Genomic DNA, 13,683 nt, shown 5'->3' with positions numbered 1-13,683 from the left:
ACATACAGGTGTGGCATTAAATATCAATCAAAGAAAAACACATAAAATTTATGATAAGACCAGAAAAATCACATTTCATGTAGGTCTTTAAGAAAATAAGACAACAGGCATAATAGCACAGTTCGAATCCAAGAAACTGCATTATAGCATAATACTTAGATTTGTGATTTCCTAATCTTGTCTTTCAAGCATTCTAGCTTACACCTTTTAAGCAATCTTACCCAGAAGAGGCAAACGATAGTGTTATTACATGTGTAACAAAAATCTTGTTTAACTAAAATTTTCTAAAATGCCTAACGGTGTGCATTTAGCAAATTATGTGCAATGGTAAAATGTCACTGTATTGTGAGTGATATTTCCCTGAAAGTAAAGTTCCTTTTCTATAGAAATTTCACTTAGGTCTCTTCTCCGTTAACAAAATAACTTTTTTGTTTTTAAAAAAAAATACCATCTCTAAAATACGTATTACTCAAGCCACACATTCTTGCATATAAACTATTCTGCCTTCCCAACCAGATAAGTTCACTGAAGAAAACAGTCATGTCTTATGTGTTCTGATCCTCTCTGTAGCACCAATGGCATTTTACAAAGGCATAGAATTTAACAAGAGAATTGAAATTGACCTGTTTCAATTTTCCCTTTCCAAAATATAATGCAGAATTCAGCTGTTTTTTAAAAAACTGCTGAATCTATCTGGTAAGAAATCCATAACTTGGACACTCCAACTGCTACTAGAACAACTGGGTAAACAAAAAGAATCCCCCTAGTACATGTCAATTGGTATTTATGTTGTTTAAAAACAAATAAGTCATCGAAGGAGAGAGAACTGAATATATTAAGGGCTCTAGCTAAAATATTTCCAAATCTTCTATGACCGTCTATCAAAAAGATTTTAACTCTCACAGAAAGTTACGTGAAAGTCTTCATTGGAAGTAAAATTAAAAGAAATAGAGCAAACAAGTTGTGGAAACAAAGCTCAGCAAGTGTCAATTTCTGTTAGAATATACCTATTACTCAAGCCCGCAGAACTCTGAGTATCAAAGTGCATAATATTAACACTACGCATTTTTCTGAACTACACACCATGATGTCTTTCCTTTTGGGTGTACCAGCTCTGCTCCAGTGTGTCCCAGTTATGTCCTTCGATGGGTTCTTCCATGGAATTAAACAGTGTAGTAGTAAATGACAAAACACAAATTGCAAGCATATTAAAATTAAATTCATTAAAATTATACTACAGGCATTGATAATTAAACAAGAACTAATATATATAACAGTAAAAATCGGCACCAATAAGAAATTGCAATGTATCCATCCCTACTGCTCTGGCTCAAGATGGCCTCAATTTTCTAATTTTGGACCTCTACCTTATGGTCTTCTCGTATTTCAATATAAAAAGCAGTGACCAAGCATTTGTAAGATGTTTTTTATGGGCAGATCATTTTTTAAAGAAACAGACAGTTTAAATTCTAAGCTCAGGGCTTCGATTTCATCCTCCTTCCCCCAAACCTATCATTCACAGTCTTGAACGATTTTTGCTCCTTTTATTTTTTATAGAATATCTATAGCATGGACACCATTTCCAGTCCAAATACCTTCTGGCAGGTCATCTTTCAAGAAAGTATTAACTGAAGTTAACTGGATAAAAAGAAAGTTCAAAGTCCTAAGAATATGGCAGAAAACCTTAAATACATCTGCCTCACATCCAGGTACTGCTCATGTTCATACATCAAACACACGATCCAAAAGTATTAGACCTTTTTAATATACAGCTCATACGTTTTAAAAGATAACTGGCAAAGAAATACCAAAACTCCCAAATTATATAGCAAATCCCAATAAAGATTAGGTCAGTGTTTTAGACCATCACATTTATTTTTAAAAGAGAACAAAAGCTGTCTACATATTCAGCTTAATGTATGTGGTAATTATTTTTTATTTTTTTTAACTTTTATTTAAAGATTTTATTTATTTGTCAGAGAGAGAGACAGAGGGAGCACAAGCAGGGGGAGAGGCAGGCAGAGGGAGAAGTAGGCTCTATGCTAAGCAGGGAGCCAGAAGCAGGACTCGATCCCAAGACTCCAGGATCATGACCTAGGCCGAAGCCAGACGCTTAACTGACTGGAGCCACCCAGGCTTCCCGTGGTAGTTATTTCTTCTTAAAGTAAATAATCTGAGGGCTACTAGCTGGCTCAGTTGGTAGAGCATGCGACTCTTGTGAGCCCGAACCCCACACTGGGTGTACAGATTACTTAAAAATAAAATCTTAAAAGGTACATAATCTGACAAAAACTTAGAATTCCCAATATTATCTACTTTTAAAAAAAAACTTACCTCAATTATATTTCTTTTTTTAAGAAAGATTTTATTTATTTGAGAGAACAAGCAGGGGGAGGGAGAGCGGGGAGAGGCGGAGGGAGAAGCAGACTCCCTGCTAAGCAGGGAGCCCAATGTGGGTCTCCATCACAGGATCCTGGGATCATGACCTGAGCCAAAGGCAGCCACATAACCAACTGAGCCACCCAGGTGGCCCCTCAATTATATTCCTTTTAAACAATGTTATTAGTGAGCTTTCAGACTTATTTCCAGGAAATCTAACTATTTAAAATGTGCTGGATGTACACTCATACACAATAACGTACTAGAGTCTCCTCTAAGGTGTAAAATTTTTATTAATCTTCATGTTCACGCTCAGATTTTTTAAAAACTGGAAGCTTTACTCTTTACCATAGCAGCAAATTTTCACACTTACCACAGTGAAATAAAATGCTGTGAGAGTTCTAGTTTTATCTTAAATTTATTTAATGCTATAATTCCCATAAGAAGAAAATCATCATTATTACTTTATAAACACTCATGGTAACCAATTCCTTATTAGCTTAATTGCAGGTTTAATTTCTCTTGTGCTTGTTTGCAGATTTGTTTTGAAGGCTAGTAAATTAGGAGTACCTGGGCAGCTCAGTCAGTGAAGCATCTGCCTTAGGTTCAGGTCATGATCCTGGAGTCCCAGGACTGAGCCCCGGGGTGGGCTCCCTGCTCAGCAGGAAGTCTGCTTCTCCCTCTCCCTCTGCTCCTCTCCCCCCATCACTTGCTCTCTCTCTCTCTCTCTCTCTCTCCCTCTCTCTCAAGTAAATATATAAAATCTTTTTTAAAAATGATTTTAAAAATTGACCTAAATTACATCAAACTTGGATGGTTTTACTGTTCGGTTAAACTAATATAACTAATACATAATCAAGTTTCCCTGAGACCACTTAGAAAATTATAAATAACCAGCTTAATGGTAACTGTGTGAAACTTCACACTATGAACATTATAATGGAAAGCAAAGGAAAAAGCCATAAATTTTTTTTAAATGGGGAGAGATTATTTTCAAACCCTCAACACTCAACTTTTAAACTTTTATTGACTAACTCCCTGTATGATTATTTTCAAAGTGTTTAAAAAGAAAAAAATCTCTAGGGAGAAGCAGGATGAGTTTATTATCTTAAAAAAATGTTTCTTCTGTAAAATCATTCTTAAATTGCTGATTAGGTTGCTGTGAAGGCTTGTTAATATTCTTATAAATCTAAACTTTTGCAATTAACTAAAATATTTATGACTCAAAATAAGTGTACTAACTTACTGTAAAAAGAGAAAGTAGATTACAGTCACCAGTAAGAAATATGACTAAAGGACTACCTAAGAGTACAAGCACATCTGAAACTCATATACCAAAACACACTTGGTTTATTATAGAGTACTTTTATATATTACATAAAATAGGAAGAAAACTAGATTTAGGGAAAGTTAACCAACACAGACCTCAACACGAAAGATCATTTTACTGATGAAAAATCTAGATATACGCATATCAATATCGTCAACGAACAAATTAAAAGCATTGCTTTAAGCTTTAAAGCACAATTCTTTAAAAAGAGATCAGTGTCTTGGCACAATATACAAGACTTTAATGAATGAACTCTCATTTACCTTGATTTACAGCAATGTATGCTAAAAAGCTGAGGCATACTACAAAATGTTAATCAAAATGCTGAAGTATGGTAATTACTGAAAATATGCTACGCAGAGAATTTTTCAAATCAGTAGCTCAATTCTTCCATGTAATAAAACTATAATTCGTCAACCAAGCCCCAAAGCTATTACCCATTCAATAAACCATTATTTTAAAAAATATGAAAGTAGGAAAATCTGAAAGTTGAACCACACAGATGTCATTCCATAAAAATCAATCTTATTATTTTGCGATAATTTTCCAAAATCAAAGGTCCTTTTACACAAAAATAGTAATACATTTTAATAGTTAAAAATATTCATGATTTTAGAATTGATTTATATTGATTATAGCAATAATTTAAGAGAAAGATCACTTTCCAATGAAAGGACTCTGCCAATAATTTCTCCATTTTTTTTTTAAAGGCAAAGGAATATGAACACTGTCAGATTGTTCAGGCAATAATGCTGCAGAAAGCTCACACCTATAAGCTTTGCTATCATGGTGCAAACAACTTAAAATACCAACCCTGTGACTGCCAAGACTTCGAAGGGACAATGCATCCTCAACTCCCTGATAAGAACAAAAACAAACACAGCATAAGTCTGTGGGTGAATGCATTAAGTTAATGAGGGGCAAGTATTAGGGGCAAGTTTATTGGTTATTACAAACCAGATAAGGTCGATGATGACTGGACCGGTGGGAATACCTGGCCCTTTCTGAATCTTCCTGGGAAAGGAGAAAGTACATGGAGAGTTAATCACTGAACAGAGGGTTGTCTATCAGAACAACTGCGCAAACAACAATCGGTTAGGAGCACAGCAGCACCTTCCTTATGGCAGGCAGACAGCAGCACCTTCCTTAGAGCAAGCAGGTGTGGACAACGCAGCTTCTAAAGCTGGGTTTGGGGCCGCCACATGCTTCAGGTGGAAAGAAAGTAGCAATAATAATAATCTTGTGTATGTATGTCTGACCACTTGTAGAATGTAATCTATAAACGACAAAGAGAGCTCAATATGCCAAGATAAAAATAAGCAAGTATACTTAACAAACAGAAATTGAGTTCAGCATTAAAAACAGATTTTTATCTATTTTTTTTTTAATCATTGTGAATGTTCATTTATGCAAGGCAGGAAGAAATGTTTATTACAAAGATAGTTTAAGGACTTAAAAAAATTGGGGTCATAATTTTGTGCTCACTACCAAAGAATTTCTTTTTGTTTTCTTGCACCCCTCTACATGGAAAAGAATAACTAAATAAAAAAGCCCCTGTGCGATATGAAAAACTACTTATAATTAGAAGAAACTACATAAATATTTTAGAGTTGGTAAAGTTATTTCAAGAGTTATGCCTCATGAAGATGGTAAAAAAAAAAAAAACCACCAAAAAACAAAACAAAACAAAAACCATGACCACAGCCTAACAGTTGACTAAATTAAATGCAATTCTAAACTTTTCCACAGTCAGCTACTAGCAGTGGAGCATTAAGTCCTGTCTGTGAGATCAAATGACTAGTTCCTACAGTTTAATCAACTGCAACAGTAAGGAACTTCTGATCTTTCAGAATTTCAAGTCCAAAGTGTTAAAGTAATTTGCGCTAAGAATCTACACACAACTGTCCAGTTGGGTTCATAGCTAATCAATGCCGTCTTTTCCAAAATGAATCAATACCTCAACACCACGTGGCACTATAGCATGATCATTACACAGGTGGAACAAACAGGTGTGGCTATGTCTGATCATTCATTTGAAATTATAGAAACAGTAATTCAACAGGAACACCACAACCTAATGCCTAATTTGGGTCACATCTTTCAGCATCCTTCAAGAACACTTCTGGTTGTCATCTGCTGTGTACACTGATGCCTGTGATCAAATCCATTCTGAAGTCCATTTATAAGGGTCAATATGATTCCATGATACAATACCCAAAAGAGTGTTACGAACTTTAGGAGTTCATCACTGATTTACATTTTTGTTATATAACAGACACATGTAACCTGGAAGAAGCCAAGCAAATTTCTTCCTTTTCCCTATCAGGTTATATACTACAAAAGTTTTGGGAGCATGAGCATAAACCCAGCAGAGTAGGCACAGTTTATTAAGTAGTAACCAGTTCTAGGTTAGTTAGCTTTAAAGAACCTTGTGCTATTCAGGAAGGCTAATTCTACATGTCCTTTCCCAGTCTTATTTGGGGTACCAGGGCAACATATATAGTTTAATGTTCAATCTTCCCTTTACCCTTTTTTTTTCATTCCACCTATCACACAAGAGCAGTTTTTTAAAACCGACCTCTAAAAACCACAGCCCATTAAAGATGCAGCAAAGACGGATGAATTCATATTTATTTTCCATTATGCTACTTATAAAAATAATTCTTAATAAAAATACCTTAAACAGCTTATTTTTTTTTTAGCCCCATTTGGGAAAAAATGGCCTAAAAAGGCTTTAGAAGACTACAGAATAAAATGTAAACCCCATACTGGCCAGTTAATGTGAACTGCGAGGATATAGTTTATTCCAGTTATAAACTAAACCTTAAACCAGCACTGTCCATCAGAACTTTCTGTGACAAAGTGGAAATGTTCTGTTGGTGCTGTCTAATACGGTAGCCAATGGCCACGTGTGGCTACTGACCACCTGAAATGCTAGAAGTGCAATTGAGGACCTAAATTTTTAATTTTTATCTATTTAAATCTAAATGTAATTACCCACATATGGCTGGTGGCTACTGTACAAACAGTAAGGCAAGCTCAAAGCAAATTTTCATTATACCAAAAAAACCACAAAGCACATACTTTACTAAGTAGCTGCCATGTAGCACCACTCTTAAATAAAAAGGCAGGCATTTAGGTAGTTGTGAATTACTGCCCCTATCTTGAATACTTCTGCACAGTGACAAATATGACAGAAAGAGGAGGAAACTCTTGTATAAAAGAAAAGACCCTAGAATTATTTTTAAGAGCTAGAAAGGTCCCTAGAGATTATACAGTCTGATCCCTTCATTTTAAAGTAAAGAAAATTGCAGCACAAAAAGATTAAGTAGGAATTCACAAAGACACAAAGCCGGGACTAGCATTCAAATCTTCTGACTCACTAGACCACCAAACCATAAAGAGACCATCCTACACTGGCTAAATCTACACTGATTACATAATAAGTGCATGAAGAAAATGGCCAGGTAGCCTAGGTTTTACACTTTCTCCTTCTTTGAAGAATAAGCAACTTCATTTCCCAGGTATTCTAGAATAGTATTTTAAATTGCCAATTGGCTTTTCCTGAATTAACAGCACCGGGTGCCAAGAGAAAAAATTTTAGCAACTATGTTTCTAGATACCAACTACAAGGCTGACTATCCTCTTCCACAGTCTGGGAAACAATCCAATTTCACTGTCCTGGAAGTCATTAGTAGTATAAAGGATCCAAGGCAGAAAAAAACAGGACAATGCCTTAAAAAATGGATGTACGGGGAGCCTGGGTGGCTCAGTCAGTTAAGCATCTGCCTTCAGCTCAGGTCAAGATCCCAAGGTCCTAGGATCGAGCCCCAAGTCAGGCTCTCGGCCAGCAGGGAGCCTGGTACTACTTCTTCCCCTGCTGCCTATTGCTCTGCCTACTTGTGCTCTCTCTCCCTCTCTCTCTCTCTGTCAAATGAATAAATAAAAATCTTTTTAAAAAATGGATGTATATTTGTTCAAGGCTTTCTGGAAAGTTGTTTTGATACTTTTAAATCAATGGAAATGGAATGTAGTCTGCTTTTAAAAAATTCACTTGATGTGGGGATGAAGTGATTTTACTGAAAGAAAGACCACAGCCCACTGAAAACACTTGGCCCTGTTCTCTGTCAACAAGAAATATTTAAGTTAAGGCTGGAGCCATCCCCTTAGTTTCAAATTAGGAAACCTCAGAAATCACACGTTCTCGTCCAGGTCACCGACATGCTGCTGATGGAGACACTCAGTTTAAAAACAGAAACACTGGCCTCACTAGGACTATCTGGAGGCCGACAAAGACGTAGGCCCTTTCATCTTGGTCCTTTCCCCTTCCAACCCACTAGCAGGTGTGGCGAGCTCTCCGACCTCTGAATTCTCGCTCTGCCAATGACTGAGCAAGTCGTTGACTTCACCAATCTTTCATCACCTTATCTGCAAAACGGAGATGGTGGGTACCTCTCTTACTGTGTGAAATGGAGACCTGTATAAAAAGCAATAGCACAGCGCTGGCATACAGAGCAAGCTCATTGTTAGCTTCATTCCTGAGCCTCATGCCCTGGCTTTTCCTGTTCACATCCCAACATCCTAACCCGACACCCAGAAAGTGTGAAAATCAGGAGCAATTTTTAACATGGGTAGATTTTTCCTTCTAATAACTGACAATCCTATTATTTGTATATGCATTATTTTATTATAAATTTATTATTCTTTATATCTTATATTGTGACTATAACATGCCAACTTCTACTATAGGCTCACAGAATGCAGCCAGAGAGACAGATAAGCTGAGAAGTGAAAGGAAAAATTAGTTTGAAAAGAGTAAAAGCAAGTGTCAGAAGGGGTTAAGTGATAATTATTCCCACCTGAAACTAAACCCCACCCATGTTCTCTGTGAGTCCGAGCTATCACTCAGGACTTGAGTTAGTCATCATCTACATTCTAAGCCTCTGAACCCAAAATGTTCCCCCTTCCATGAAAATCTAGTACACTCACTTCTTGAACTGCACACATTTCAGAGATAAAAAAATATGTTTTTATCTTCACAGCCTTGGAATATAAGAATCAAATATGAGACTTTTAATATAGGCTTTTCTTCTTATTTAATGTTTTGGTATGCCCTGTGATAATAAACTCTCAGGCAATTTAATTTTAGAACTATAATATACAATTTTTAAAAATTAATATTTCCATGGAAAATTTGCAAGCAAAAGTGATTTCTTTTATTCACACAATATGTTCTCAATGCATCAACAGTAAGATAACCCAGTTTCATGCAGAAGACACTTTAAATAAAACCAATTAGGCTAGCTTTAGTAACAAGAAAGGACGGATTCTACTCCAAAGTAACAAACACATTCGTGAGGAATCACTTAATTATAAGTAACCAAACATCATCTTTCTCTCCTTTCTAAAATATCACAATAAGAAGTATGATAAAGTTTTAAATCTGTAGGTCAATACAGTCATATTTTTTTACAGTCATAAATATTTTAATTCTGGTTGTACTTCAAAATGCTGCTACAGAAGGAATTTGCTTATAAAAATTTCTTGTTTAACAGCAATTAGTGGTTCCTAAGCCTTTAGGGATCACAGACTCCCTTGAGAATATGATGTTAATAACACCTGTGGGGCATTTCACTTAAAAATACACATATATTCAAAAGTCTGCATGAGATTTTAAGGCTTCCTGCTCCACCTCCCAAGCCTATTCACATGGATGAAGAACCTCTGCAACAGGAGACAGCTGGGGAATTACCGATACTGAAAAAAGTTCAAATTTAGGAATGACTCCCCATAACTAATATTTTACCGGTTCATGATTTGGTCTTATAGCTAAAAATTAGGGAGTGGTGGTAGAAGATTCGAAAAGGAACTGAGAGAAGTGAAAACATAAGAGTAAGTTTCACAGAAAATTAAAGAATGACTTGGGTCATCTCTCAACGAGGACATTTCTGCCTAGCTTTTTTAAAAAAGAGAGAAAGGAGGAGGGGAGAGTGAAAGAGGGGCAGAGGAGGGAGTGAAGGAGAGGGAAAGGAGAGGGGGACAAATTTGAGGGAGACAAGAACAAACTCAGAGAAAGAAAACACATCCATTTACTCAATCTTTCTTGGTCAAGAGCATTCATGACACAAGTGTGAGGCTGTAGACTACAAGAGAAAATGGATGGACTCCAAGTACACATTTGGTCCACTACAGACAGAAGAGACACTCTCTGACCTTTAGGTTCAAACATGCCAAACAATCCTACTTGGCAAACTATTAGTCAATATTCTACTTCAAGATTGCATAATTTCAGCAACTGATCACAACATGCAAGGCAGGCAATCCCGGCCTACCAGCCACTTCTGAATCTGTCCCCATTTCCGATCAAAGGAATAATGAGAGTGCTACAAATGCAAAAGTTTCATCAACTGAAGTTTCCAACATACTGCATGATCTGAAAAGTCTTAGATTAATCCTATACATTTGCCCTGAAGAGCAATGATCATTAGCTCAACATAAGTTATACATTCAAAATACAGAATCACTAAGCTAAATATGTCGAACAATGAAGAGATATATGGCTCTCTGCAGTTTAGAGGAAATGGAACTTAAACTTAGCAACAATCTCCTTATAATTTTACTATAATTTTAGGAGCATAAAAGACAATGCATTGCAACATTTTCATTTTAAGCCAAGAATTGCATTCAATATTTGAAACTATATATGAGGTCAAAAACAAAAATTGCAACATAAGTATCAACGGTTTTTTGGTTTACTTTTTGAGCTGTAAATAAGATCTATACACTTCTCTTTAACACATTAGCAGAAGTCCACCACCAACATCAAAATAAAGTGTTTAATGCTATTAACAATATCCTGCAGGCTTTCTCCCCTTCATACCCATATGGCATCAGAAATAATTTTTATGTGAATTTTCGGAGTCAGATTGATGTCAGAAGGAAAGAGTTAAAAAGAGTATTTGTTTCATATTAAAGCTGCCCAATTTCTATAAGCCTATTTTATTTTTTGCTTTTCTGACAATAAAAATGTACTGAAATTTATGAACTATAGAAAAGCATTAAGAAAAAAACAAAACTAATCAATTCCACCATTGACAAACCAAAGTATTGATAGTAATCATTTCTTTCTAAGTAGTTTTTGTCCCTATATATAATACTAGTTTTTGTAACACACAATGGGAGTCCTACCAGTCAGTCTTACAATTGGTTTTTTTTTTAATTTTTTTGCATGAATGTCTTCCTCCATTATTAAATATGCTTAAAAACTTTAAGGCTGAATGACTTCACAGTGTTCTAGTATGTAGATATCATAATATAATTAACCTAAACTCTAAGACAGTATAGTAAATAACTTCATCATCTCTAAGCTAACTTTAGCTAATATAAGTAAAGCACTTATCACACTGTAACAACTTGCTACAATGTACACAGTAAGAGCTATTTATGTGTTTGCTATTATTTAAAGCAAATATTGTATTTAATTTGCTGACATAAAATGGCTTGTTAAAATATACACATCAGGTTATACTATTCCCGGTGTTTCAACAGGAGCCAGATTTATCTCAGAAGGAAACCAGCCAAGTATTAATTTATTGGAGACTAGCACAAAATTAGGATCACCCCCCCAGATTACCTCTTTTTGTTGTCGCTCCAGTTCTCTCATGCGTATATCTCGTGCTTCTGCCCGGGCAGCCCGTTTTGCCGCCAGCCTTGCCTCTGCCTGAAATGTAATATAAAGATGCAGCTTTATTTACGAACAACAACAACAACAACCTGCACACCAGCTGCGAGGCTAAGGAGCAGATGGGACATAACCGTCCATAGCAGGTGGGCAGACAAGATACCCTCTAGCTCAGCTGTGTCACTGCCTCAGTCAGCTCCTGTACAGTCACTTCTTTGTTCTAGCCCAGAGTCTCTCCTGAAATCTGGGCCTTTATTTTTAACTGCTTGCCTTGATTCCACATTCAAAACATTTCACACAATTCATTATGTCTCCGCAAACTCGTTTTCCAAAATTTCTTTCCCTATCAATTCAATCATACAAATTAGAAACTTCAGAACCAGCCTCTATTTCATTTTGGACATTGCCAATATCCAGTCTCAATGTACTGCCAATTCTCTACTGCTGGGTTTCTCTCACCCCCATTCGGCCATTATGCTGTTTCTGTTTCAGGAACTCTTCATATCTCTCTCCTTTTAAACTAGTATGCAAATCACATACCATCAAATACACCACTTACAACTAGACAGTTCGGTGGTTTTCAGTACTACAGTCACAAGGATTGCACAACTACCACTACCATCTAATTCCAGGATATGTTCCTCGCCCCAAAAAGAAAGCCCATGCCCATTAGGAGGCACGTCTCGTTCCCCCTCCTCTTAGCTCCTGGAAACCACTAATTCTACTTTCTGTCTCTAAGAATTTGCCCATTATGGAAATTTCATATCAGTGAAATCATACAACAGGAACTCTTCATCTCTTGCTTGAACACTACAACTGCAACTGCCTTCAAATCCATCTACTTGCCTCCAGAAGCTGCCCTATAATTCCCGTCTACAATGTTACAGGATTTCCAATCTGTCTTTCAAAACACGTTTCTGACTTATCATTAAGCGGTGTAAAACCCTCCACTGGCTCCCCATTACTTCTGGTTAAAGCAAAATTTCACAGACTAGCACAAATACAAGAGAAGAGAGAAGAAAAACACAACCAGAAATAAGGTTCCTCCCAGTCATATGTCACCCTTATTTCCCAGGACTTGCACCAAATGAACAGCTGCAGGCCACCTCCCTCCACTGGGCTCCACGCTCAGCACAGAGTCTGCTTAAGATTCTCTCTCTCCCTCTCCCTCTGCCCCTCCCTGTGCCCACTCACATATGCACTCTTTAATACAATATTAAGAAATACAAAACAAATAAAATTACACACTTCTGTCACCCCCACAACTTCCATGTCTCAATTGATGTCTGCTAAATAAAAGAATTTCAGGCCAAGGATCAAAGCATCGAGGAATTGAGACAAGGAAACAGCTTGATGTACCACATGAAACTTAAAAATCTCCTCAGTGATTTCTATCTTGCAGTGGTTTCCTCTGTTCTTGGCCACATCCTAACTCTGATTCAGATGGCCCCGTGATAACTACAATAGCTGTTCTCCTGTGGTGTTACATTTGTGCGCAAGTCTCACATTAAGAGACTCCGCCAATGTTTAAAAAGGTCTACGCAGGGCACCTGGGTGGCTCAGTCATTAAGTGTCTGCCTTCGGCTCAGGGCATGATCCCGGCGTTATGGGATCGAGCCCCGCATCAGGCTCCTCCACTGTGAGCCTACTTCTTCCCCTCCCACTCCCCCTGCTTGTGTTCCCTCTCTCTCTGGCTGTCTCTCTATCTGTCAAATAAATAAATAAAATCTTTAAAAATAAAAAAAATAATAAAATAAAATAAAATAAAATAAAATAAAATAAAATAAAAAGATCTACTGTGTGGAAGCAATTATGTTTGGTGCTGAAAATACAGTGTAAGATATGATGACATCTCTGCCCCAAAGAAGTCCTCAATCTAGTTGAGGGAAGTGGAGACACAACGCTAAGGGAAGGAGCATGCAGGAGAGAGCAATTCGTTTTCCCTGGCAAGGTCTTGGCAGGCTTCTAAGAAGAGGAGACACCTTAAGAGTTAACACTTATTCAACTACCCCAATTTTGGCACTTCCCCAGTCTGCCTAGATGGCCTCCTAGTAGCACAAACTCTAAATGCGTATCTTCCAACCTCAAGCTCTAACAAGAACATGACCAGAGCAATTAATCTTCTCACATGAATTTGTCATTGGCCTCTATCTTTTAAAAAAGCTATTCCTACCTTCTTTACCCCCTGACTTTGGGTAGACACCACTTTCTTACTAGAGTTTGTATTTTATAGAAAAATACTTCAAGGCTAAGTTGAGCAGATAGCAAATATATTTTTAAATTACAAAGTATC

The 13,683-nt window shown here is 36.8% G+C and overlaps 1 protein-coding gene across 24 annotated transcripts in view; it reads right to left on the bottom strand.

Moving 5' to 3' along the window:
* Positions 1–13,683, bottom strand: part of LRRFIP2 (LRR binding FLII interacting protein 2) — a 105,217-nt gene that overhangs the window by 55,995 nt on the left and 35,539 nt on the right. For 17 of the 24 annotated variants that reach the window (XM_044383289.3, XM_057316060.1, XM_048216287.2 and 14 more), the window contains exons 3-7: positions 11,343–11,429; positions 10,042–10,092; positions 4,667–4,723; positions 4,523–4,567; positions 1,084–1,152 (exon numbers count right to left, since the gene is read on the bottom strand). In XM_044383289.3, coding sequence (XP_044239224.1) covers positions 1,084–1,152; positions 4,523–4,567; positions 4,667–4,723; positions 10,042–10,092; positions 11,343–11,429 — 309 coding nt within the window. The remainder of the gene's footprint in view (positions 1–1,083; positions 1,153–4,522; positions 4,568–4,666; positions 4,724–10,041; positions 10,093–11,342; positions 11,430–13,683) is intronic. The other 7 variants (XM_044383294.3, XM_026496710.4, XM_048216291.2 and 4 more) reach the window with 2 other exon arrangements.

Source organism: Ursus arctos, unplaced genomic scaffold, assembly GCF_023065955.2.
Source record: "Ursus arctos isolate Adak ecotype North America unplaced genomic scaffold, UrsArc2.0 scaffold_20, whole genome shotgun sequence".
Taxonomy (NCBI): Eukaryota; Metazoa; Chordata; class Mammalia; order Carnivora; family Ursidae; genus Ursus; species Ursus arctos.
Note: the sequence above shows the minus strand (reverse complement) of the source record. Positions and strands in the feature narration are given on the sequence as shown.